The following is a 23,195-nucleotide window of genomic DNA, read 5'->3' as shown; positions in this document are numbered from 1 at the left end:
CTAAATTTGCCGAAAAATTATCGCATGTCGCGCTGGACCGCGTTTAGGCAAGCGTTCGCACACGCGCAGCCCGAAAGACGTGTCCTTCCGGGGAGCGAGCCAACTTTCCGACCCAATGGGCGACTCTCGCTCTCTCGCATCCCTGGAAACGTCGGTACCGGTACGATTATGGCACCGCGCCGTTCAGGACGCCCATCGAACTCTGGATGAGTCAGACAGAACGACGAGAAGAACACGGCTGCACCCCGCATGGATCTGGCCTGCTGCAGGATTTGACTAGCAGCTGATGGCTTAAATCCGCAGTTCCGGTCCCAGAGGATCGATTGGGATGTCCGACGGAGGCGAACACTGCATGTGAATTGCGGCGCAGTATATGTGCACGTGACTGACTTATCATCGTGGCATCATCATAATTCTAGCCGTAGTTGGTGTTCTGAAGGAAACGGTGTATAGACGGCAGCTGCAAGAGTTCGTGGCAGAAGCTCAGTGACCCACAGCCTGCAGTTCTCTTAGTTTACGCTGCACCCCCGCCGCAGGACTGCCATCTCCAGCCCCCCTCCAACCATCATTGCGCGAATATTGCTGCCTGCTATCAAATTATCAATCCAACTAATCTAGGTCCCGCTACTTCCTATCGCATCAACTGCTCCACTTCCAGCATGTCCTCATCGGATGCGCCGTTGAGCCCGAAGGCCGTTTCTTGTCCGGCGAAGGTACTAGTTGCGGGTGGCTACCTCGTACTTGACCGGGAATATACAGGTCTGGTATTCGGCTTAGACGCGAGGATTCACACCGTTGTTGAGCCTATCAAAACAAGATCCGGTGTGACGATCAATGAGATCCTGGTCACGAGTCCTCAGTTCCGTGAAGCGATCTGGGAGTATGGATATCGGTCGCAGAGTGAAGATGGAGGTATCACGGTGACACAATTGAGCGTGTAAGTGCATTTCTCCCCCCTTCATCAGACTTGTTCTTCACCTGCATCGTTGCCCGCCCTGTTGGTTGTTCTTTCTTTTCTTTTTTTCTTGCATACATCCTCAACAAGCCTACTCGCACTTCTACCCAATTGGGTAGCGCACCTCAAATGGGTCTCCAATACCGTCCTTTATCAACAACTATTGCAGGATGATAGTAGCACCGCAAACTATGTCTGTGATCGTACTACATCAACGCTCGACTAAAGCCATGGTCTCGCGCCCTGCTACTGCTTTGACTGTGCTCTTATATCTTCAACGTGTACCTTCTCTGTTGAATCGTTTCACGATATCCTCTACTGTATGAGTAGATATGATTCGGTCACAACCATCATTGCGCTTTTTTTTTTGAACCGGTACATGGAATACAACTGACCACTATCTTAGCGGCCACGAGCAGTCCATCGCCCAATCCCGCAACCCATTCATAGAAACCGCTCTAACATATGCACTTACCTACATCCATACCCTCCTCCCGAAAACCCTCATTCAACCTTCCAGTATCCGAATTCTAGCCGACCAAGCCTACTACTCCAACCCAGGTGTCGCCCGCAGCTCCAAAATCATCTCACAGCCACACAAGGTATCCCGTTTCCAGGACTTCAACGTCAGCCTGAAAGAAGCGCACAAGACGGGACTGGGAAGCAGTGCAGCACTGGTCACGAGTTTTACAGCAGCAGTACTAAGCTTCTACCTACCAAAAGAGCTGTTCGACGTACACACGGAAAGGGGGCAAACGGTTCTTCACAACCTTGCTCAGGCGTCTCACTCACATGCTCAAGGCAAAGTCGGAAGCGGTTTCGACATCGCCTCTGCGGTCTTCGGATCCTGTCTCTACAAGCGTTTCTCACCATCTCTCCTGAGTAATCTGACTCAGCCCAGCAGTCCCGGTTTCGCAACACAGCTACGTTCTCTAGTCGAAGGCCCGACATGGGACACCGAGATCCAGAAGGCCGCTATCAAGATGCCCAAGGGTCTGCGACTGGTCATGTGCGATGTCGACTGCGGAAGCGAAACACCAGGTATGGTTAAGAAGGTTCTCGCGTGGAGATCAGAAAAACCAGAAGAAGCAGAGAAGATTTGGAAGGAATTACAAAACGGCAACGAGGCACTCGCTGCTGAGCTTACACGCCTCGCTACAGAGGAACAAGGTGACGGCGCGGCGAAATATGACACTCTGAGGAAAATCATCGATGGCAACCGCGCTTTGATTCGCTATATGGGCGAGAAGTCTGGTGTACCGATTGAGCCGCCTCAGCAAACGCGACTACTGGATTACTGCTCGAAACTCGATGGTGTGGTCGGTGGTGTCGTGCCCGGCGCTGGTGGTTTCGATGCCATCGTCCTACTTGTAGAAGACAAGGAGGCGGTCATCGAATCGCTCAAGACTTCTCTTGCGCAGTACAAAGACCCAGAGGCGATTGGTAAGGTCGGTGTTATAGGTGTGAGGGAAGAGATGGTGGGCGTCAAAGAGGAAGAACTAAGTCTGTACAAGGAATGGGAGGCGGCTTACTGAAGAGTACAACAAAGATCTGATGTTGTGAAACAAGAACAGCGTGGTAATTCAGGCTGTGGATCGATGGACATTGTAGATGTCTTTATCTGAGCGTCATCTTCTTTTAGTATTAGCGCAAAAGTTTTGTCAACATGATCGTAATGCAATCAATTCGTAAACACAGACGAATGGTTTGCATTATCCAGGTTCATGCTTCTGGTGGGTCATAATTCATACTTCAGGCGCATCGGACGTTACTCATGGAATCGTAAAAACAAGGTGAACTCCTTTCACAAATCATGAGGTATCATTCCGTGCTTGTCTGAACTTTTTATTCATAGATCTTGACATGGACGCCAACCCATTTCCGTTAAAGATCGCCCTGTCCGTCCATTCCCATCTGCTATCCCACGTTCCTCGCCCCGTTTGGAGTATGGTACCAAGGGTACACTGGTGAGTCGCTAGCTGGAAAAGCCCCGGCAATGCAATGCTTCATGAGAGACAAAGGAAGAAAAGAGAAACACCTTCACGAAAGCACGCTTATGCCTTGACGGCGTACTTTCGCTGGGGGAAGTGTGTGTTCCTCTTCTTCTGCTTCTCGGTGACGAGCGAAGCCTCGTGCTTGGTGAGTCTTCGGCGGATAGCGCGGGTCTGCTTGGGGCGGAGGTCAAGAGGAGTGTACCTAGGCAATGTTAGAAACTTGTCCTTGGAGCTTCCGAGTCGGCCTAAACGCACTTCTTGCCCTTGTAGAAGAGCCTGAGCTGAGCCCTCTGGTTGGCGTTGATGACGGTGAGGACCTTGGCGATTCCCTTGCGGACATCATGAATGCGGGTGAGCTTGGTGTTGGAGCCACCGGTGACCTTGGCGGTCCTGAGCTGGATCAACTCCCTTTACATCCGTCAGCATTCCAGATTCCCTGCCAGTGTTCCGTGTTCGGCGACATACGACTTGAGGTCGGTGAGCTGGGACGCGAGCTCATCCTTGGACTTGTTCCACAGCTGGGCGGTCTTCTGCAGCGGTTGTGAGCACGAGATCGGACGGTGGTGATTGCGCGAGCGAGGGTGTACGTACGACCTTGGGAGTAGACTGGAGGCATCAAGTCAGCACATGTTCGTTCTCTCAATCGTGAAATCTTCAAATCTTGCGCAGCACCACTAGCGGAGGGTGCAACGGCCTGACCCCTTCACTGTCGGCGGTCCCAGGGCTGCGCGACGCAATCCTCGTGCTGAACAGATAATTGAGAGCATAGACGTACCATTTTGACTGTGTGTTAGTAGGACCGGGTGATGTGGATGGGGTCTCGCGTGTCGTCAACGAGCAACTTTCGGTGTTGTCGAATTCGACTGTGCTCGCTAAACTATTCACCGATCACAAAAACGGACTAGCGCCTTGGCCGTGCATTGCGTAGCCCGCGCCAGGGCCGGTGCGACCCTCATCATGCCAGAAGTCCAAGAACCATTGTTGCTGCCTCCGCCTGGAAAGGTACCTTGATACTCGACATGTCGTCTACTGGAGGCGGATGGGCGCAACTGCGTCAGCAAGCGCGCACTCTCGAACAACAAGTGGGTTCTATGCACTGCTGCGACGGACTTAGTCGGCTTTCGCTGGAGCCCTGCTAATGAGGCCTGGCAGACAGAGACGCTGTTCCATACATATTCGCAGTTCGGTTCGACACCAAACATACCCGCGAAACCGTCAGAAGAAGAGTTACGCGTCGAAACTAGGTTGCAGGAAATCCTTGCGCAAAGAGATGGACTTGTCGGCCAGCTATCGCGGCTGCTCGATTCCGAATCGACGCACGGCTCCTCAGCTGTGAAGCAGAACAACCTTGCCAGGCATCGCGAAGTACTCTCAGATCACCGTCGCGAGCTTGCGCGCTTGAAATCCACCCTCAACGACGCCCGCAATAGAGCAAACCTCCTCTCCAACGTACGATCGGACATCGATGCATACCGGTCCGCAAACCCAGAGCAAGCCGAGGCAGACTACATGCTTGACGAGCGAAATCGCATCGACAACTCGCATAATGTGGCCGACTCGGTCCTCAGCCAGGCATATGCTGTACAAGAGAACTTCAGTCTGCAAAGGGAAACGCTATCAAGCATCAACCGGAGAATAGTAGGCGCAGCAAGTCAAGTGCCAGGCATCAACAGTTTGATTGGAAGAATTGGGACAAAGAAGCGCAGAGACGGCATCATACTGGGTAGTTTCATCGCCTTCTGCTTTCTGATGCTGCTATGGTTCAGGTAGGCTGGGGTTGTACATCTTCATTCTGGGCGTTCAAGCGGGTTGGATATCCTCATGACTTTCATTGGCATGCTATGCGCAAGGCGTCTTAGGCCTGTATTGTTTCCAGAGGTTTCGGGTATCATGGGAATTTGGAGTCTTCCGTATGCTGTACAAGATATCGTTACATGCTCATCATCAAACCTCTCCAATATAGGCCTGGTAGAAGGCACTACTGAGCTTCAGAGACCATCTTCGCGAAGCCTCGGTTCATATCCTCCATCTCTGTCCCTTCCGCGTCCCCACTCCCTGCCCATCGAATCTTGCAGTCTTGATCTACCAGGTAGACATAGCCGACTCTGCCGTTCAACAGCCCGATTGTTTCCCTTATCCTCTCACTAACGCCTTTCCTTACGATGAAGTACCTTCCCCAATCCTCTTTTGGTTTGGAGGCCTTCAAGCGCCACTGAAACAACGATATGATCAAAGCTTTTACGCTGTTCTCTTCGATGTTGACATCAACCATCTGCGCAACCCCTGGGTTTTGCGTGAGAATATTATGCAGGCCAGGATTCGCTTGTTTGCCTGTGAACGTGTCCACCTGGCGTAACCCCCAATCCGAACTATACACATTCACAACACTAATCTTCCCGTTGAGCACATCCGTAGTGTCCTTGTCCTTTCCCTCCAATGTATCTCCGTGAAAGTTGGGAAAGTACAGCGCAGCCTCTTTCTTGAAGATTCTCGGGTTTGCCATGAACGTCTTCCCTGACCTGTACTTGCGGATATTCTTGAAATCACGGAAGTAGTTTGTGCTCCACTTTTCTACCAGGTCTTTGCGCTTCTCGAGGTTTCGTTCCGACATGCTCATGCCGGAGTAGTCTTTTTTGATCTTGGGAATGCTGGCATTTTCGCCCGGTTGTGGAGGTCTGCTGAAACCGATGGGGCGGCCGAGAGGCTTCGGGATGAATATATCCTCATCTTTGGGATCAGGTGTGTGTGAGTCCTGGGTGGGTTTGGGATCTGTTGCTTGCTGGCGGAGAGTGTGTGCGTAGGTAAAAGGTCGAGCGAGTGGTTGCCTTGCAATTGAGGGTATTGCAAGTCGGCCCTGACACCTTACACAGATCGACGAGGCATTAAGGAACGTGCGCGCCAATGGCGTTGCTATCCGTGGTTGCAGCATTTTGGATGTGGAGTATCTCTGTCCCGCCAAACTCGAGAAATGATGAGAGTGAGCCTCGAACTAGTATCAAAGCGGTCAAAGTGCCACGTGCTTTCGTGTCAGCCGACACCCCTGTACGCGCTGCTGCCTCGGTGCTGTTACACGACTCCCTCACCTGCACATTGCCAGGTAACTACAAGCACGACTAACGGTGTCTGTGCTCAATAGATATGGCGCTGCAGTGGGCAGATTTGTATTCGCCATCGCTTCCGTTAAACACCTTACACCCACCGCGTTCAACCTTGAAAGCATTGAAGCGGAGCCTTTGTTGCTAACGGCCCAATCTTGGGGTAATATCACTTTAGTGGTAAGGACTTAATCATTGACTTCCGGGATTTCTCCAATGTCAGACGACGAGCTTGCGGCCAAAGATGCCTACTTCAAAGAACAGGAGCTCCTAGATGTCCCCAACGATGAGCAAGAGATCCTGCACGACAGCGTGAGTAAGCTCGAAGGCGCACTAAGAGAATCAAAGGCCATGAGACTCCCGTCCCCTACGAAGCAGACGAGCAGTTTTCTTGGACCGACACCGAGGGAGGAGTTCGAGGCGCATACGAGAAAACAGCGCGCGACAGAGCGACATACGGGTCATACGCTGATGCGCTCATCTACGGCGCCCGAATCGGGGCTAGTCAAAAGCCTCCCAGTCGCCAAGCCGCGTGGTAGGCCAGCAATGGTAGCTGTTGGTCCGAAGGGCAAAATGAAAAGTGTACCATCCCTGCCTGAGACAGCTGAGAAAGATCTTACACCGTTCTACATACGAGTCGGTGACGTGCCTCGAGAGCGCGGGAACAGCAAGAATCTTAAGCCAGCAAGCAATATCCAGTTAAATCCTGAGCACAAACAGTATCTCAAGGGCAAAATCGTATATTTCTACCCGAACGACGACATTCCCGCACCGCGGCGTTTTCGTATACATAAAGTAATACAACTTGGAGCTGCTTGGGTCAAAAGATGGAGAGAAGACATTACACACGTTATCGTGGATGATGAAACACACACATATATCCAATTACTGAAGCATCTGAACAAACCAGGCCTTCCTAAAGATATTGTATTGGTCAAGTACGAACCGTATGTACCGGATTGTATACGATTCGGAGAGCTTCTAGATCCGAGCTGGCCACGCTTTGCTCCCAAAGGCGCACCCACAAGAAAAGAACTCAGTCAGCCGGCGGTACCGTCCCATACCTCAGCCGCATCGCAAACCTCACTGCAGATCAAATCATCAACACGACAGATGGCCACGCAGGGGTTGCAGAGTACCGATTCATACCCAGAAGAAGGAAGCGTCCCCACTACCCAGCTCACAGCAGATGCAGATTCATCCATGTTCTTCGAAGAAACCGTCGAGGATAGCTTCGTCATGCCATCTTCGAGCCCCACGAAAGCTTCGAAACCAAAGACTATCGACGAGTTCAATGATGCTCTTTCTCAAGCTATATTGGAAACCAAAGCCACCGCACACTTACCGCTGGAGGAGGACGAGGAAGCAGAATCTTCAATAGCAAGCGGTGTGGAGGACGTAGAGGACTCAGGTACAGACGAAGAGTCCACGGCAACGACTCCCAGGCTACCGACCAAGTTTGATTTCATCTCGAAAGCATCAGCCTTACGTAACAAGAAGCCCTTCAAACAAAACGCATTCCAGTGTATGGACCCGGGCGCCAACGGCTACACGTCTCAGAACCCGAACGCCCGTACTATTGAAATCTTGAATCAGATGTGCCAATACTACGACCAGATGCAGGACACATGGCGGATATTGAGTTACCGCAAGTGCATTACTACCCTGAAGAAGCAGACTGCCAAGATCACCACTGCGAAACAAGCCGCAGCACTACCTAATATTGGTTCGCGACTGGCCGACAAGATTGAAGAGATTGTGCTCACCGATCGTCTCCGCAGACTGGAAAGCACACGAGATGGCCCTCTTGATTCAGTGCTCCGCTTGTTTCTCGGTGTCTACGGAGCCGGACTTGTTCAAGCCAACAAATGGATCCAAGCAGGTTATCGTACGCTCGACGATCTTCGAACCAAAGCGAAGCTTACGGAGAGCAACAAGGTCGGTGTAGAGCACTACGAAGACTTCAACTCCCGCATACCACGAGCCGAGGTGGAAGGACACGGCGCCGTTGTCATCAAAGAACTGCTGAAGATCGACCCCAAGTTTAAAGCCACCATCATGGGTAGCTATCGCCGTGGCGCAAAAGACTCGGGTGACATCGACATGATCCTCACGAAACCCGATACTTCGCTCTCCGCTATGAGGACAACAATCTTCGAAGTCCTAGTCCCACATCTTTACAAAATCGGCTTCTTGAAAGCTTCCTTAGCGGCCTCTCGATCTAACGACCCTACAGGTTCAAAATGGCACGGAGCTTCCTGTCTTCCAAAATCGAAGGTCTGGCGCAGAATGGACCTCCTCCTTGTCCCGGAAGAAGAGATGGGTGCTGCGCTGATATATTTCACTGGTAACGATATCTTCAATCGCAGTATTCGACTGCTGGCACGCAAGAAGAATATGAGATTGAATCAGAAGGGGCTCTACAAGGATGTTCACAGAGGCAGATGGGGTGAGAAGCTGAACGAGGGTGTCTTGGTAGAGGGCGGGAGTGAGAAGAAGATCTTCGAGGTGCTTGGTGTGCCTTGGAGGGAGCCGCATGAGCGGATCTGCTAGCGCGCAAGCGCCCTCGTTGAATCATATCACATCAACGGTGGAGAAGACTGGAGGGATCATGGGGTGGCCGGGAGAATACCGATGAGGGTCGGCTGGCAGATGTCGTGTAAATGCGGCTTTAGGCTACTGACGGCGATCTTGATATGGGCATGAATCATGGGCAGGCGAGAACTTCCAGTAAGAGTAGTGACTGAACGTCATTCAAGAGAGTTTCGAACAAAGGTATAATACAGTATATGTCAATGAGTATCTTCACACTGAGCTATCGGCAGCTCTATACTCTCCCCTCTTTGAGATTGTCGTTCTTGCATCGCCTTCCTGCAAAATTCGCTTTTCTCATCGCCCCATCGTCTGAGATGTTGACATCCAGATCTTGCTTCTGGTCCCTATTTTTTCCAGTACAAAGCGCAAGCACATAAAGCCCATACATGACCTTTCCCGTTTCTGCTTCGCGCGCTGGTTTACCCTCTTTGCCCTTCCTTGCCGATTTACCAATCCATACATTGCCCAGAAAGCACGATGCAACGATCGCCGCGGCAACAAAAGGCAACACAGAGATCAAAGACCACATGACCGCCTTTGCAGCCGCATCCTGAACTTCCGTTTTCACCGCTGCAGGAAGACTGTTCAAGAGCTCGAGGCTCGGCGGACCAGTGGCAGGTAACGAGATACTGTTTCCAGGATCATTGATCTCCGCCAGGAAAGTAGAGAGTTTGTTTGAGAAAACTGATCCCATCATGGCAATACCGACCGTCTCTCCCAATGGCACCATAAAGGAAAGCAGCGATTGCATACTGGGGATACGCGTTGACCAGATGCCTGCTGCGTGAAGAGCAATAGGCATGAAGCGTAACCCTGTCCCCACGCCTGCTATAGCGAGAAAAACCTTCACCATTGTTGTGTGGCGGATGGATATCGAGTAAGTGAGGAGCGCGAGACCGACGCCTTCGACGATGGAACCGATGAGTAGAGGAGAGAAGGTTTGTTGTGGCCAGCGGTTACATAGGATTACTGCAGTGTAGACGCCTACACCTAGGCCGGGCGTATAATAGAGGAGTTGTAGACCGGCTTGGCTAGATGAGTAGCCCTCCGCAAGTTGCCAGTAGTAAGAAAGGAAGTAGAAAGCGGAGACCATAGAGATTCCAGCGGAGAAGTTGATAACCATGAGTAGCGTTGTGTCCTTTTTGCGGAAGAGTGTGGAGGGAATCATGGGGACTTGACGAGGGAAGAGTCTGGCTACAGCGCGGTTGGGGCCAAGGAGATACTCGTACACGAAGAAGGCGATGCACAGGAAAATCCCAACGATAAGGGGGGCAATGACGGGGGCGGAGGTCCAAGAGTACTGTGTTCCGCCCCATTGTATGGCGAGAATTATGCAGCCTACTCCAAAGATGAACATGACTAGGCCGGGCCAGTCGATGATGGCAAGACCAGAGATGTATCCTAAACGGCGCGATTCACCTGGCTCGGTAGTGGCGCGTCCTTGGGCGAGTTCTTTGCGCATGACGAAGAAGATGATGAGCATAGCAATCACTGCCACGCCGATAGGAAGAACGAATATGTACCGCCAACTCGCATCTGCAAGGTAGCCACCGATAACTGGACCGACAGCATAACTAGACCAGCGCGATTAGCACAAGCTCCTCAATCAAACCGAACGGGAACCCACCTGCATCCCATAATCAACGATAGGACCGAGGTACTTCTCGAATTCTCCGCCAGCGTCGATCCATCCGACACGATGATACGACTCAAGCTCACGATACCTGCGGCACCCAAACCCTGCAACGCACGACCTGCAAGCAACATGCTCCAAGACTGGGCCGTAGCACAGAGTACACTCCCGATCATGATCCAAAACATCTCAAACTGGAGTGCGAAGTGGCGACCGTAGATGTCAGCTAGTTGACCTGATGCGGGAATAAACGTAGTGAATGTGAGTGTATAGGCTGCGACAATCCAGTTAAAGCTTCCGGAGAGCTGATCTGGGGACGTGTGTTAGCACGCGGGTAAATGAGACCGAGGAGTAGGAATGCATCGACATACCGAAGTGAGATGATATGAGTGGAATAGCTGGAGCAACAATAGTGACGTCCATGGCAGCCAGGAAGTTAGGTAGAACAAGTCCTAGCATCAACTTCAGCTGTCGAATCCTTCTTCGGCGAGTTTCTGCTTTTTGCTGTGCGGCCTCTTCAGGTGTGAGGAAATTCATGTGACTCCCTGTTGAGTCTTGCGAAGGTCCATGGTTATGTCGGGTTGGATAGTCTTGGAGCTCTTGCCCTGGGACAGGCTCGGGTACCAAATGAGAGTCATCTGTAGTTGGGATGGCCTTTTCGACTTCGCGTTCTCTAAGCTTTCTTCGGATAAGTTTGAAGAGATATATCGCCATACTCGAAACGTGGAAGAAGACAGTAGAAAGACAAGTTCAGAGAGAAAAGAAGTAGTGAGTCTGGGTTTCTTCATCGTTCCAGACACGGACACCTTATATCCTGTATCATGTTTGTGGTTGCGGACAGGTCGCCCAAATAGGACGATATAGAGCTGCGCAGCTTGTGTGGCTATGGGTCGGATTTCAGGGTCTTAAAAGCCACATACAGCCAATCTAGACTAACTCTGGTACACGGTATTGGCCTTACACAAGATGTCAGAGATGATTGCTGTGGGCCTTACCACGCGTTGCGGCAGATTCAACTATTCCTAGTTGGGCCACCCTCGCGGACCAATCGCAGCATCCCTCGCGATAACCGTCTTATTGGCCGGTTGCGAGCTGAGTCGCGATTGGTGCAGAGCACAGCCTCACTGGACGCCTACCAGACGCGGGAGCTGTCACCCGTCGTACGATAAGCTTAAGCAGATTAAAGAACGACCAAGCTTTCCAGAGACATCGCTAATCAGCGTTTCACTCCTACTTGTATTACCTCCTATCTGCTGGCATTCGGTGCTTGTGATCGTAGGCGCATCCTTTGAACTCTCATCTTACACCTAGAGCACTGAGACCTTGTTGTAAAGCCGTTGACTTCGTTGCACACTAGCCATGTTAAATATTGTGAAATGTACTCGTGCCTAAAAGTCGACTAGTTTTCCATTAAAGAACCGCTGCGAACTCGAAAGATGACTGATTTTTGGAGTGGCCTTGGTTATGGATGATTGCTTTTCGACTTCGTCTAGACTGATGTTCAAAGATTCCGTGCAAGTTGCCGCAAATCGTAAGCGGCCGAATTCATCTACAGCCCTCATGAAGCCTCTCGGGAGACTGCTGGGGTATATAAGGGTCATATCCATTGTAAGCGCTTTGGTGAGAGACTTAGTGACGGTAAGGCAGAGTTCGCGAAGTACTGAAGGTGGGGTAGGATGGGGTGATAAGAATGCGTACGCGCTTTCGAAGCGCTTCTCTGGTTCCTGACGAAGACTCGAAAAGAAGGTTGAAACTTTTGTTTTCTTCTATTCCTAGTAGGTATGCGCGGATTCTTGTGAGGCCGTGAGGATGATGTTGGCGATAGGCACTAGGCTATGTTAGATGCTTGGCCATGACGCAATCTCAATCAACTTCGGGAAGTGTCACCTTCTCGAGCCACACCTCCGTGCCGCTCTACACCAAGTCCAACACGTTCAAGCATGAGACCCGTTATAGCGGTCCCAGCCATTGCTGCGCTAGTCTACAGAGCGTACTCACGAAAATCACTGACCCCAGTGGGAATCCTTGCAGCGTTCGCGACAGCAGTTGTGCACGCTTTACATCCGTGGAGTGTATTCCTCGCGCTTCTTGCAGTCTTCTTCTTGGCTGGCAGTACCGTGACAAAGGTATGCTTTCCAGAGAATGCGACACAAGACGGCTAACACAAAGTCAGGTTAAACATGATATCAAAGCGAAGTTGACACAATCCGCGACAGGTGCATCTGGTGGGGAAGGTACCCGCAATCATGTTCAAGTCATTGCAAACTCCGGCGTAGCCTCGGTGCTAATATTACTGCACCTCTGGCAGCTAAAGGAAGAAGGGAGATACGTCGAACAGGATCTGTGTTGGCACAGAGGGAGCGATGCGCTGGTGGTAGGCATTGTAGCGTAAGCGAACGTCCTTCGTATGCCCGCATAGTGCTAACATTCTCTAGCAACTATGCCGCAGTGGCCGCAGACACGTTCTCTTCGGAACTCGGTATCCTCTCAAAATCGAAGCCACGTCTTATAACCGCTCCTTGGCGTGAGGTCCCGCCTGGTACGAATGGAGGGGTGACAGCGACTGGACTTGGTGCCGGCCTGCTCGGAGCTTTCATACTCTCAGCCACGTCTACACTGTTCGTGCCCTTCTGCAAAGACTGGAGCTTCTCCGAGAAGACCGGGTTTACACTTGCTTTGACCGCTGCTGGCTTCAGTGGAACACTCCTCGATTCGCTTTTGGGTGCTCTCGCCCAAGCCAGCGTCATTGATGTGCATTCGGGCAAGGTTGTAGAGGGCGAAGGAGGCAGAAGAGTTCTTGTACGCAGCAGTAACCCGCTTCATCTTTCGAAGACAGGTCAAGTACGAAGTAAAGTCAGCAGTAGTTCGGAAGGCGAGAATGGCATTGCAAAGACGAGCGGAGCGGACACTGCGGCGTCGGTCAAGGCATCGGAGACGATGCTGAAATCTGGAGCGAGCGGCAATGCAGTCGCGGATATGCAACATGAGAGTCGAAAGATCGAAGTCGGAAGGGATTTGCTAGACAATAATGCTGTCAACATTCTTATGGCAGGTATGGTCAGTGTTGGAGCTATGGTAGTTGCTTGTGTAGTTTGGGGATTGCCTTTGAGCAGCATGGTTGGAATCTAGCTGTTCGCAGCTGAAGGCTATTGAAAGAATGATATCTGTGTCAGATGTCTTACTCGAGATGTTCATGATACCGTCCGGTTTGGAGTTTGTATGTGTATATGTGCCAAGGCGCTAGTGAGGCGCGTCACTAGTGTAGCCTGGAGAGTGAGCTCCAGCAGCATCGCAACAATTCGACATCCCGCCTTCGAACATCAACAACGCCCAGTCTACCAAGCCAAATATCCGAGATAGAAGTTGTCATATCGATCAAACCAACACCTTACTACATACTTTCAACGCCACATTTAGCAAGATGGTAAGCTATCAGCATCATAGCGCTCATGTACATTAACATGTCCTAACATTCACCATAGTCTCTCCGCTTCGTCCCCAACAAGGCGCATCCTACGCAAACCGCTCTCGAGACTTCAGCACCCTCTGCTCCCGGTGTTCACGACACCCTGCGATCTCGCCTCGCCCAAACTTCCATAGCACCCACGGCCTCATCATCGTCGACAGCACCTGTCGCTCTCCAGTCCGCCCACCCACTCGAGGCCCGTCTTACCCAATGGCGAGACACCCAAGACCGCTTGAAGATGGAGATGTTGAGGCGACAATTTGGTATTGCAGAGCCAGTGCGTAGGGGTATGGAGCTCAAGATTGCCGAGGCGGGCGAGTGGAGGCCGGCAACTCTAGGTGGAAGCAGTGGCGTCCACCGGGATATTCTACAGGGACGTGACTGCGAGATTGGCTGGGAGGATGTGTTCACTGGCAGCGAACTACGTGAGGTGCCAGACTTCCACACTGAGATCGAGCACAAGATGAAGATGAACTGGTAGAGTGTCGTACTCCTATGATGCTCACGTAGCAGTCTGGAGAACACTACGAATGCACGGAAGTGAAAGGTTGATGTGCAGTACAGACTGCCTACGACGTGGACGTCTGGTGCTGGTATAGAATCAAGACATGAATGACATAATGAAACCTTCAACTCAATACGTCGCTCCTATGTGGCTTCTGGAACCGGATACTACTAGAACAAGAGGCGGGTTGAACATTGTCCTACCTCGCTGTGGTAGGTGTAAGGTCGGCGAAGGGCATGATTCGCTGTTGACTCTTCAAATGCTAAACAGTACTGCTAGTTTTCCCAGTTACCAAATATCAGCCCCGGGTCCACTCTGATTACTATGCATGTGGCGTACAGTAGATGCATGTAGACCAATTATCGCCATGGGGGATACAATGCAGGGGCGCACGCTTGGGTAGCCCAAACCTGGCGCGCTGCGGGTCTAGCACTGTACAGAGCGACAGGAGAAGCACAACTCGGCTGGACGACGCCTGGTGGTACCGATGGATGTGTACCAGCAAATTCTGAGCGTGCAGCATCATGGCCGGGTGTCGAGGCCGTGTTCTCGGCTCAGTAGTGGCTCTTGGTGGAGACGGCGGGTCGCTCTTGCCGCGTTTGCGGATTGCGGAGAAGGGAGAGCAAGGCGGCGGCGACGACGGCGACATGCCAATCGCGCACGGTCGCCCGACCTTCCATCACCCACGCATCAGGGCCCCGACACATCTCAACACCAAACTATTTTTCGCTGCCATAGCCACTGCGACGACGACGCTGACCAGAAGGACCTCCTGTCGTGCATCCATCATCCACTCGCTTGGTCCTTTCCAATCGCCCGCTCTGCTCATCGCCGTATTACATCGCGAGTGAAGTCGGCCACCCATGGCGTCTACAGCGGATCAAGCCCCCACGGCACCACAAAGTACTCCACAACAAGCGGGCTCAGGGTCGCGACCACAGAGCAGGAGCGAAGAAGGTCTATCGTCAAGCCCGGTCGAGATGAGGACTCTGCAAGCGTCGGGCGCCGTACCAGCCTCTACAAACACGAGCACGCACGTCGCAGAGACACCTGTTGCAGCTCCGATAGCGACTTCCACACCACATGCGACCGAGACCAGCACCTCTGAGAACGCGCCCGTCGCTGTTTCCCCGTCTGCGAAACCCGCACCTCCCGCGGCGTTAAATCGCGCAGAGACCGAGGCGATTGGGCCGTCGACCGATACACCAGCTGCAAACCCAGACAACACCAACGGACCTGTGCTGGTGATAATGCTGCTTCTCACTAGTGGCGCGAGACATCCGTATAAGATTGAGGAGAAGTACCTGAAGAAGCGCAATATCAACGTTGAGAACATGGACCCCTACAACATCAGTGTATACACGCTCAAGGAGCTGATATGGCGCGATTGGCGAGAAGGTACGCGTGCGCATTTCTTCCTTACTTTTCCCAAGACTTGGGCCAGGCCTGTCTGGGCAGTGGGTGGCTGTGGCGCCATCTTTCTGCACCTCCATCTGCCTCGTGTTTGGAGGGCCGTTGCAACTTGACATACATCTTCGCACTCCCTTAGGCAAACGCTAACTCCTTGTTATAGAATGGGAGACTCGACCTACATCGCCAGGCTCGATACGACTGATACACTTTGGTCGCATGCTCGACGACAAATCGCCACTAAAGGGTAAGAATCTCTCTCTCTCTCCATCAACTCATGTCTTGGCATGGCTTGTCCAGTCGCTCGGCACATGCCTCTTATTGGCTGAACCAGCTACAACGCGCAGCCTGCATAGGCCAACCCTCAAGAGTTCATGGTGCAGCTACTGACAACGGACAGATTGCCGGTTCCAGACAGACTCGCCTAACGTGGTGCACATGACAGTCAAGCCACAAGAGATGGTGGACGACGAAGAAAACGCTAAAACCGGAAAGACTGGGAGCCGAAGAGATGCCGACGATGAACCTACAGCTGGATGCCGCTGTATCATCTTATAGTTGTTATATCTAGTCAAGCGGAAACTTCGGTTACCGTCTCCTCTTCGAACGACATCCAGGGTCGGCAAAAGTATATACAGCGTGAAGCGAGGGACGGCGGACCAAGTTTCTCATGTGTCGCTCTTCTGATAGCACACTTTGAGTGTTATTTCTGGTTATCATAATTTGCCGTTGCAGGCGGCTTTGGGTCGCGGCGTTCTTCTGAAGCGATGTTGGGTACTTTCCTCACTCAACACATTCCAGTCTTTGTTTCTTTGCGTGCATATGGGGTTTCGCAGTTGTTCGATCGAACGTGGAGTATGTTCGTTTCTCTATTCATTGTATAAGTACGTACATTCTGGGGATGGTAGATTGCTTGGTCGGGACTTTTTTGGGAATAGACCGTATTGAAATCTTCCAACTTTTAACAATCCCTGCATGACGAAATGTTGGCAGATCAATGTGGAAAATTTATGTTGATCTGGTGTGAGATGCATCTTGGGCGATTGCATTGTATATGGGTGTTGGCAGTGAACTGGACCCTGCCCAGGTGGTGATCCCGCGGCAAAGTTCTATGCCGTCATCGTTCGAGCCTACCACAAGCTCCCATGTCTCTTTGCCCGTCACACCACGCACCTCTCTTCACGACCAAACAACATCGTAAGCCAGTTCTATACACATCAACATGGTGCTTGAGGGCGTCAACAATACAGCCCCGGAGAGCTTCTCGGATAACCCATATCCCTCGTCGGACGACCCATATGCATCCGCGTCGCCGCCATCCTCAGGCGCTCGTTTTGACGCGAGCGCCCTACCTCAGCCATTACCTATCATAGGCACCTTCATGGGCTTCTCCGATCGCGCCGTTCGCTTCAAGACGGAAACTACACTCAAATTCGCTGAGCGCAAAGTCGGCCGTCAATTGAACTCGGAGGAAGCACAGGCGCTCGCCTACCACATATACCAGCTCGAGCAGACAAAGAGCTATTTCGCCGCCACGGGTGCAGCTGCAGGAACGTACCAGTGGTACAGGACATGGGACAAGATGAAGTATCCCTTCTATCAACCGAAGGTCGAGGACATCGATCGAAACAAATTTGGCCCCATCAAGGGCCAGATGGCGCAGTTTGCGCGTCATACGTGGCGATTCTCCTTATACGTGTTGGTGGCTGGACAGATGGGCAACATCATCGGCCAGCTCCTCGCTCAGCCACTCGCTGCAGTCAACACATCAAACGATCCTAAACTAGAGCAGTTCGGACAGGAATTGAAGGCTTCGTCACACGCTGAAGGACAAAGGACCGCACAACAAGGACGCGAGATTCAGGACAGGCGACGAGAGTTCCAGGAGCAGGTAAGGAACCGCGCGGGAGGCGGCCCGTCGCCACAGGCTAGGTGGGGTAAGCAAGCCCAAGAAAATGGTGAGGGAGGTGACAACATGAGCCCGACCGCTGGAAACGAAGCATGGGATACCGAAACTACGGCGTCAGAAACATGGGAGACTTTTTCGAACGACACATCGCAACCAACTCCACAGCGCCAGCAAGGTCCGCCATCTACCGAAGCTTGGAATCGCCAACCATCTCCACGACGTCAGTCCGCACAGCCATCATCACTTCCTTTCGATGACGACGCTTCTCCTACCGGCGGCCTCTTCCAGGATGAAGTCAACAACCCGCAGTCGCAGCCTCAACCGCAAGCAAGACCAGGGGAGTCGTCGTGGGACCGTCTTAGGCGCGGTGGTGCGCCAGCGCCGCTTCAAAAGCCACTACAACAGCAGCAATCGCGAAGAGCAGAGCCTGAGCGCAGGGAGCAGAGAGAGGGTTCCACGCTTGGAGATTCTTATACATTCGTTGAAGGTGATGATGAAAGGGCTAGGGAGAGGGAGCGTGCACAACAAGAGTTTGATGCTAGATTAGAGCGAGAGCGCCAGGGACGCGATTTTGACGAAAACAAGAGGTGGTAAGGGGCGGCGAATGAAAGGCAACTAATCGCGAAATGTGAACAATCGACTGCGTACCTATCTCTCAATCCACATGAGTCACACATTTTGGGCGTTGGATGTCGTCACTGCACAAAGCTCAACTGTGGTTTTATGCGTTGCCTTTGCCATTAATCACCAACACTGGCATCGCTCTCGCGTCACCACGACATTAGGCTCCACATACAAAGAGGTGAGAACGCGGGCGAAGTGCCAGTGAGCGCACAGACTTATTCTTCTCATGCAATGCACGCTCCAGTACAAATGCTCATTCATCAGTACTCACCTCTCTGGTTTTACTCTCTAACGCTTCTACCTCACCTCTCGACCCCGCTTCAACCTCGGTCTCAATCTCAATCTTTGGAGATAGCACCAATTGTGACAACTGTATTGTGCCTCAGAACTATTGCAACCAGCCTTTCAGTGTTACAGGTACTCGATGAATGGTAGAGACTCACTTTCGCCTACAAGGCGTCATCCTCCTCGTGAGAAACGCTCGTCAAACGAGATGCTACTTCCCATGGCCGCTGAACCGTCGAAGCGCTTTTGTACGGTAGGTCCTTCGCCTTGGGACTCTCTCTTCTCCAGCAAAGCTAATGAAGATCCACAGCACCCCCAGGACGACGCGCAGCTACATTTAGATGCCATGCGGCAGCCAACCGATCACGTTCAGCAGTTACCTGGTGCAGACAAGACTGATGATGGTCTCGCTGCCGAAGCGCATGCGGGGCTTTGGGTGAACAGGATCAATAACACTTATTCGAACGAAACACATGCTGCTAATGGGGACACTGACATGCCACTACCACTGCTCGAGTCTTGCTGCCTGATGCCGTTCCGACAGAGCATAAATCAGGAGCAGCTCTTGTGTGACAGCTGTGGCGTTGTCTTCTTCGACGAAAATACGAAGATAGACAATTCGTTCAAGACAGGTCCTAGTGGGTCGTTGTTCCGTGGTACGAATTTTATGGGTCGTCAACGCTCTCTCTCGATTATGAATCAAGGTACGAGCGCTCAAGGAAATGACGCATGAGAACGGCCATTCATTTTTTACAGGTGGTCAGATTCACGATTCTCATTCTTACAATGAAACATACTTGCGCAGATACCGTCATTTCACACAGCCACCCTCCAGCAGCTCGATCAACTATCAGCCCTTCGTCGACATGGGCCGCTCAACAGATAGTGTTAATCAGCAGAGACCAAGAGATAGGCCCAAGTCTCACACCCGTTCGCCGCCCTGTTTCGACGCACCCATTCCAAAGGTCAATAATTCCCTTCAGGAAACTGAAGAGCACGAGGACAAATCCCCTACGATGGTGGCTAAGGTTCCAAGATGGCCACGTCAGATCGGTGTGTCTGAACGCGAATATTGCACCATCTGCATGAAGTGGAAGAAGTGCAAGGTCCATAGCAAAGAGTGTACGCTTTGCCATAAATTTCATTCCAAAGAGCATACGACTATCGAGTGCATGGTTGGCGTGTCGAAGTTTCCCAAATTCATGGATCTCGCCTCCGAGCTACGTAAACGCATCTACGCCTTCGCGCTTGATACAGACCGACCTATCAAGCCGCATCTATGTGACTACGAAGACGAGGCCATCCAGTTTCATGATGAGAACCAGAAGGACCATTTCGCAACTAGCGATCTTCTTGGAATTACTCGTATCAATAAGCAGACTCGTGCTGAGGCCCTGCCTATATTCTACTCTACCAACACCTTCGAGGTCGGGCCGGATACTACGACTTACTTTGATCGTCTGGCTTACTTGGGCCGCTTTGACATGATCCGCCATGTTTGTTTTAGCATCGAAACGCGCAACGAGAGTGCGTCGCCCAGCATCCTCCGTCGCATGAACCAGTACATCAAGGAAGCTGATGCTTTTGAGAGGGTTTTGGCGGAACCTCTCGGCCTGCGTCTTTTGCCGCTAAAACTCCATCCACAGTACCTCTATGGCGGCATCCCAGAGCTCAACACACTCATCGCGCTGATGAAGCTCACCTCTTCCTTAACTAGCGAGGATGAGTACAAAGACAAGGCTGATACCACATTCCACTCCAGGCTCGTTGTCCCTGTTCCCAGCGCATCCGCCTTCGCCTCCTTTGACCGTCTCAAGTGGTTCCCAGCTGTCATGTACGGTCTCGGCATCCGGATTCATTACGTCGAAAACGTGTCTTTCTCTTCCGTCCCTGGTGGCGTGGTAGAAATTACCTGGCACCAGCGCTTCCAAAAGAAGGACTTTGGCGACATCCCTGACTACATCAACCCGATTGATACCACCGGTCAGACGGCGGTTTACAAGCGTGCGCTCGAGTTAGACCCGGAGTTGGAACAGAAGCAGAGGCCTAGAGGATGGACTTATCTGCGCACCACTTGTGTTGGCGATATCTCGGATTGGTTTGATATCGCGACTGAGGGTGGGGGTGTCGGATATGGGAGGTGATGGGTCAGAAGAATGAGATTACGGAAATGAGCAATGTTTTTGTTCAATTCGAGCTTGTTAGCTAAGCATACGTGCAATGGATGTGATAGACTTTTCAAGATCACATACGGAAAAAAAGTAGCTGGAAAAAAACACCTTCCTCATTCAATGTTACCTACTTGGGTAAGTCACGGAACTAACACACGTGAGGCTTAGAGCATCTGCAGGCTGTAGGAAGGCGGGTATACCCCACTCGAGACATCTCCCATCACAATTTGCAATTACGACTTGCCCTTTCCGCTCCGCAAATCATCCTTCATGTCACTCTGCGGAAGCTGCACATCGATACCCTTCCGCTCACTCCAACGTGGCGAGTATCCTCTGGATTGGAAAAAGAATTCTTGGACCGATGAGAATGGTCGACCTTGGGGATGCGACAGCGAGATCTGGAAATGCAATAGGCGTCAAACCACACTGCCACAGCTGAGAAAAAGTGCGCTCAATTGTGTGCTCTGTAGTCTGCTCATTCATGATTTGGAGAATCGACCATCGTATATTCGAGTTTCACAAGAGGTGAATCTGGACGTTGCTCCTGTGTGGCTTCTTCTTCCTGGATCCGAAGACATTTACACCACGAAGAAGTTCAGTCTGTTTCTCGAGAAGAAGACTCCCGGTCTGTTAGAACCCGTGGAGACGACTGCTGTGGAGTTCCGGAATAGGTTTGGTACGTCCATTGGGCTCTTTCCCAGCTGAAAATGACCTACTTATGAACCTAGATACTTCGCCTCCAAATTTCTTCCAAAGCGTGAAGCTAGAACCGCTCTTGAATCCGGTGCCACTGAAACAGCTCAAGGCTTGGTTCCATAGTTGCAACACTGAACATGCAAAATGCTGCGCCATACAGAAAGACGTAGCATTACCTACAAGGGTCTTGGATCTCGAGGCCATGCCTAGGGCAGATATGATGATTGAGCATGTGAATGAGTGGCAAGACCTGTTCCTTCAGAGCGAATGTAGGCTAGTTGAAACTACTGCGGGGCAGTTGGGCAAATACGCAACGCTCAGCTATTGTTGGGGTAGTGGTTTGCCCTTCATGACTACTAAAGAGACTCTGTCGGCGCGGAAGACTGGCATCGGCTTTCAGAGTCTTCCCAAAACCCTTCAAGATGCTGCCATGATAGCACGATACCTTGGTCTTCGGTATATATGGATTGATTGTCTTGCCATTGGTATGAATGCAAGTCTTCGTTTTCCATGCATACACTAACCCCTATGTCTTTGCTTGTAGTACAAGATGACGCGGCGGACTGGGAGAAAGAATCAGCAGTCATGGCCGACATCTACTCGAGGTCATACATCAACATAGCCGCATCCAACGCTTCACATTGTGGAGCGGGATTTCTGGGACCACGGAAAATGCCACTGACTGAACGAGTCCATATCCGCGATGATGAAGGTGATTTAGAATTGTATTTTGTCGCTCAACAATCGCGCAACTATGTAAGGTCTGAGATCTGAGAAGGAACCGACAACAAGCTAATGCGATCTAGGGACCGGCAAGAGATCCGCTATACCAACGAGCATGGGTCCTACAAGAGCAACTGCTACCACCGCGTTCTATACATTTCGGAAGCGATAACATGCTCTGGCGGTGTCCCAACGGTATTGAACACGAAGAGCAGAGAAAATACTGGACACATCTATACACACTCAGCGCCGTGGTAACCTGCATAGGTCTACCGCCAGGAGCTTCCCTTGGACAAGATGCCTGGTTCCAGTTGGTGCGAGACTACACCTCACGAGGAATCACGTACTCCAAAGATAAGTTTCCAGCCATCTCAGGCGTCATGACCGTTTTACAGCGCATGACTGGTGATACGAGCTACGCAGGACTTTGGAAGCGCAATTTCCCCAAATGGCTGCTATGGATACCTAAAAACGATGTCACGCCCTTCCAGCGGCCCGCTACATGGACCGCTCCTTCCTGGTCTTTCATGTCTGGTGACGGACCAGTGGACTACAGTTTGGGGGCTCTGACTACTGACATGAACGCTTCGTTGCGAGAGTTCTGTGCGACTCTCGAAGAGTGTAGTGTCACACCCAAGGGACTGAACCCACTCGGCGAATTAGCCGCTGGCTTCGCGCGTATCAACGGCCCGATAACAACTATCACTGACATCTCGCGAGATCCAGTACAACATACATATCGCTCTTGCGGTATCCGACTGCGCGATCAAGAGGACCACCCTGCGCGCGTCGTTTTCGACGTCGAGACACACGAGCACTGCGATGTTTTGGTGATCGCACCGACTTTCGGTATAGCGATCATCTGTACGAATGCAGAGCGGAGCGAGTACATAAGGGTTGGGCTGGTGGTGATTCAAAGAGTAGATATCAACGAGACGAAGGGAGTAAGTACAAGCTTTGACAGTGATTAGACTGGCGGGAATGAAAATGCTGATGTTTATGTAGGAGCCGCGAAACTGGTACCCGGAAGCATCGAATTATCCTGAGCCACGCTCGATTGTTCTTCTCTAGGAGGAGCTGTATATGCGGTGGTAGTAAAGCTCTCGAGTCTGTGTCGATCGTAGCGGGTGTACG

At 51.7% G+C, this 23,195-nt stretch overlaps 11 protein-coding genes across 11 annotated transcripts; 8 read left to right on the top strand and 3 right to left on the bottom strand.

The window, feature by feature from the left end:
* Nucleotides 1-659: 659 nt before the first annotated feature.
* ALTATR162_LOCUS4636 (uncharacterized protein) lies at nucleotides 660-2,490 on the top strand (the record flags this gene model as incomplete). Its single annotated transcript, XM_043312251.1, has 2 exons — nucleotides 660-937; nucleotides 1,362-2,490. The coding sequence occupies 2 exons, from the start codon at nucleotides 660-662 to the stop codon at nucleotides 2,488-2,490; spliced, it is 1,407 nt and encodes a 468-aa protein (XP_043168186.1).
* A 519-nt stretch (nucleotides 2,491-3,009) lies between these two features.
* ALTATR162_LOCUS4635 (uncharacterized protein) lies at nucleotides 3,010-3,727 on the bottom strand (the record flags this gene model as incomplete). The annotated part of the gene is made up of 4 exons (XM_043312250.1): nucleotides 3,010-3,151; nucleotides 3,205-3,357; nucleotides 3,415-3,479; nucleotides 3,725-3,727. 4 exons carry the CDS (start codon nucleotides 3,725-3,727, stop codon nucleotides 3,010-3,012), a joined length of 363 nt encoding a protein of 120 aa, XP_043168185.1.
* A 241-nt stretch (nucleotides 3,728-3,968) lies between these two features.
* ALTATR162_LOCUS4634 (uncharacterized protein) lies at nucleotides 3,969-4,719 on the top strand (the record flags this gene model as incomplete). Its single annotated transcript, XM_043312249.1, has 2 exons — nucleotides 3,969-4,031; nucleotides 4,102-4,719. 2 exons carry the CDS (start codon nucleotides 3,969-3,971, stop codon nucleotides 4,717-4,719), a joined length of 681 nt encoding a protein of 226 aa, XP_043168184.1.
* A 208-nt stretch (nucleotides 4,720-4,927) lies between these two features.
* Nucleotides 4,928-5,878, bottom strand: ALTATR162_LOCUS4633 (uncharacterized protein; the record flags this gene model as incomplete). The annotated part of the gene is made up of 1 exon (XM_043312248.1): nucleotides 4,928-5,878. One exon carries the CDS (start codon nucleotides 5,876-5,878, stop codon nucleotides 4,928-4,930), a length of 951 nt encoding a protein of 316 aa, XP_043168183.1.
* Nucleotides 5,879-6,260: 382 nt separating this feature from the next.
* Nucleotides 6,261-8,597, top strand: ALTATR162_LOCUS4632 (uncharacterized protein; the record flags this gene model as incomplete). Its single annotated transcript, XM_043312247.1, has 1 exon — nucleotides 6,261-8,597. The coding sequence occupies one exon, from the start codon at nucleotides 6,261-6,263 to the stop codon at nucleotides 8,595-8,597; it is 2,337 nt and encodes a 778-aa protein (XP_043168182.1).
* Nucleotides 8,598-8,871: 274 nt separating this feature from the next.
* Nucleotides 8,872-10,986, bottom strand: ALTATR162_LOCUS4631 (uncharacterized protein; the record flags this gene model as incomplete). The annotated part of the gene is made up of 3 exons (XM_043312246.1): nucleotides 8,872-10,213; nucleotides 10,267-10,582; nucleotides 10,644-10,986. The coding sequence occupies 3 exons, from the start codon at nucleotides 10,984-10,986 to the stop codon at nucleotides 8,872-8,874; spliced, it is 2,001 nt and encodes a 666-aa protein (XP_043168181.1).
* A 1,226-nt stretch (nucleotides 10,987-12,212) lies between these two features.
* ALTATR162_LOCUS4630 (uncharacterized protein) lies at nucleotides 12,213-13,401 on the top strand (the record flags this gene model as incomplete). The annotated part of the gene is made up of 3 exons (XM_043312245.1): nucleotides 12,213-12,398; nucleotides 12,446-12,660; nucleotides 12,708-13,401. 3 exons carry the CDS (start codon nucleotides 12,213-12,215, stop codon nucleotides 13,399-13,401), a joined length of 1,095 nt encoding a protein of 364 aa, XP_043168180.1.
* A 292-nt stretch (nucleotides 13,402-13,693) lies between these two features.
* ALTATR162_LOCUS4629 (uncharacterized protein) lies at nucleotides 13,694-14,219 on the top strand (the record flags this gene model as incomplete). The annotated part of the gene is made up of 2 exons (XM_043312244.1): nucleotides 13,694-13,696; nucleotides 13,755-14,219. The coding sequence occupies 2 exons, from the start codon at nucleotides 13,694-13,696 to the stop codon at nucleotides 14,217-14,219; spliced, it is 468 nt and encodes a 155-aa protein (XP_043168179.1).
* Nucleotides 14,220-15,106: 887 nt separating this feature from the next.
* Nucleotides 15,107-16,211, top strand: ALTATR162_LOCUS4628 (uncharacterized protein; the record flags this gene model as incomplete). The annotated part of the gene is made up of 3 exons (XM_043312243.1): nucleotides 15,107-15,641; nucleotides 15,817-15,900; nucleotides 16,054-16,211. 3 exons carry the CDS (start codon nucleotides 15,107-15,109, stop codon nucleotides 16,209-16,211), a joined length of 777 nt encoding a protein of 258 aa, XP_043168178.1.
* Nucleotides 16,212-16,875: 664 nt separating this feature from the next.
* Nucleotides 16,876-18,156, top strand: ALTATR162_LOCUS4627 (uncharacterized protein; the record flags this gene model as incomplete). Its single annotated transcript, XM_043312242.1, has 1 exon — nucleotides 16,876-18,156. The coding sequence occupies one exon, from the start codon at nucleotides 16,876-16,878 to the stop codon at nucleotides 18,154-18,156; it is 1,281 nt and encodes a 426-aa protein (XP_043168177.1).
* A 523-nt stretch (nucleotides 18,157-18,679) lies between these two features.
* ALTATR162_LOCUS4626 (uncharacterized protein) lies at nucleotides 18,680-23,132 on the top strand (the record flags this gene model as incomplete). Its single annotated transcript, XM_043312241.1, has 7 exons — nucleotides 18,680-19,175; nucleotides 19,228-20,611; nucleotides 21,113-21,318; nucleotides 21,371-21,835; nucleotides 21,883-22,094; nucleotides 22,145-23,005; nucleotides 23,067-23,132. 7 exons carry the CDS (start codon nucleotides 18,680-18,682, stop codon nucleotides 23,130-23,132), a joined length of 3,690 nt encoding a protein of 1,229 aa, XP_043168176.1.
* Nucleotides 23,133-23,195: the final 63 nt, after the last annotated feature.

Source organism: Alternaria atra, assembly GCF_907166805.1.
Source record: "Alternaria atra isolate CS162 genome assembly, contig: 23, whole genome shotgun sequence".
In the NCBI taxonomy this organism is placed as follows: Eukaryota; Fungi; Ascomycota; class Dothideomycetes; order Pleosporales; family Pleosporaceae; genus Alternaria; species Alternaria atra.
This window is presented reverse-complemented; position numbering and strand designations above follow the sequence as displayed.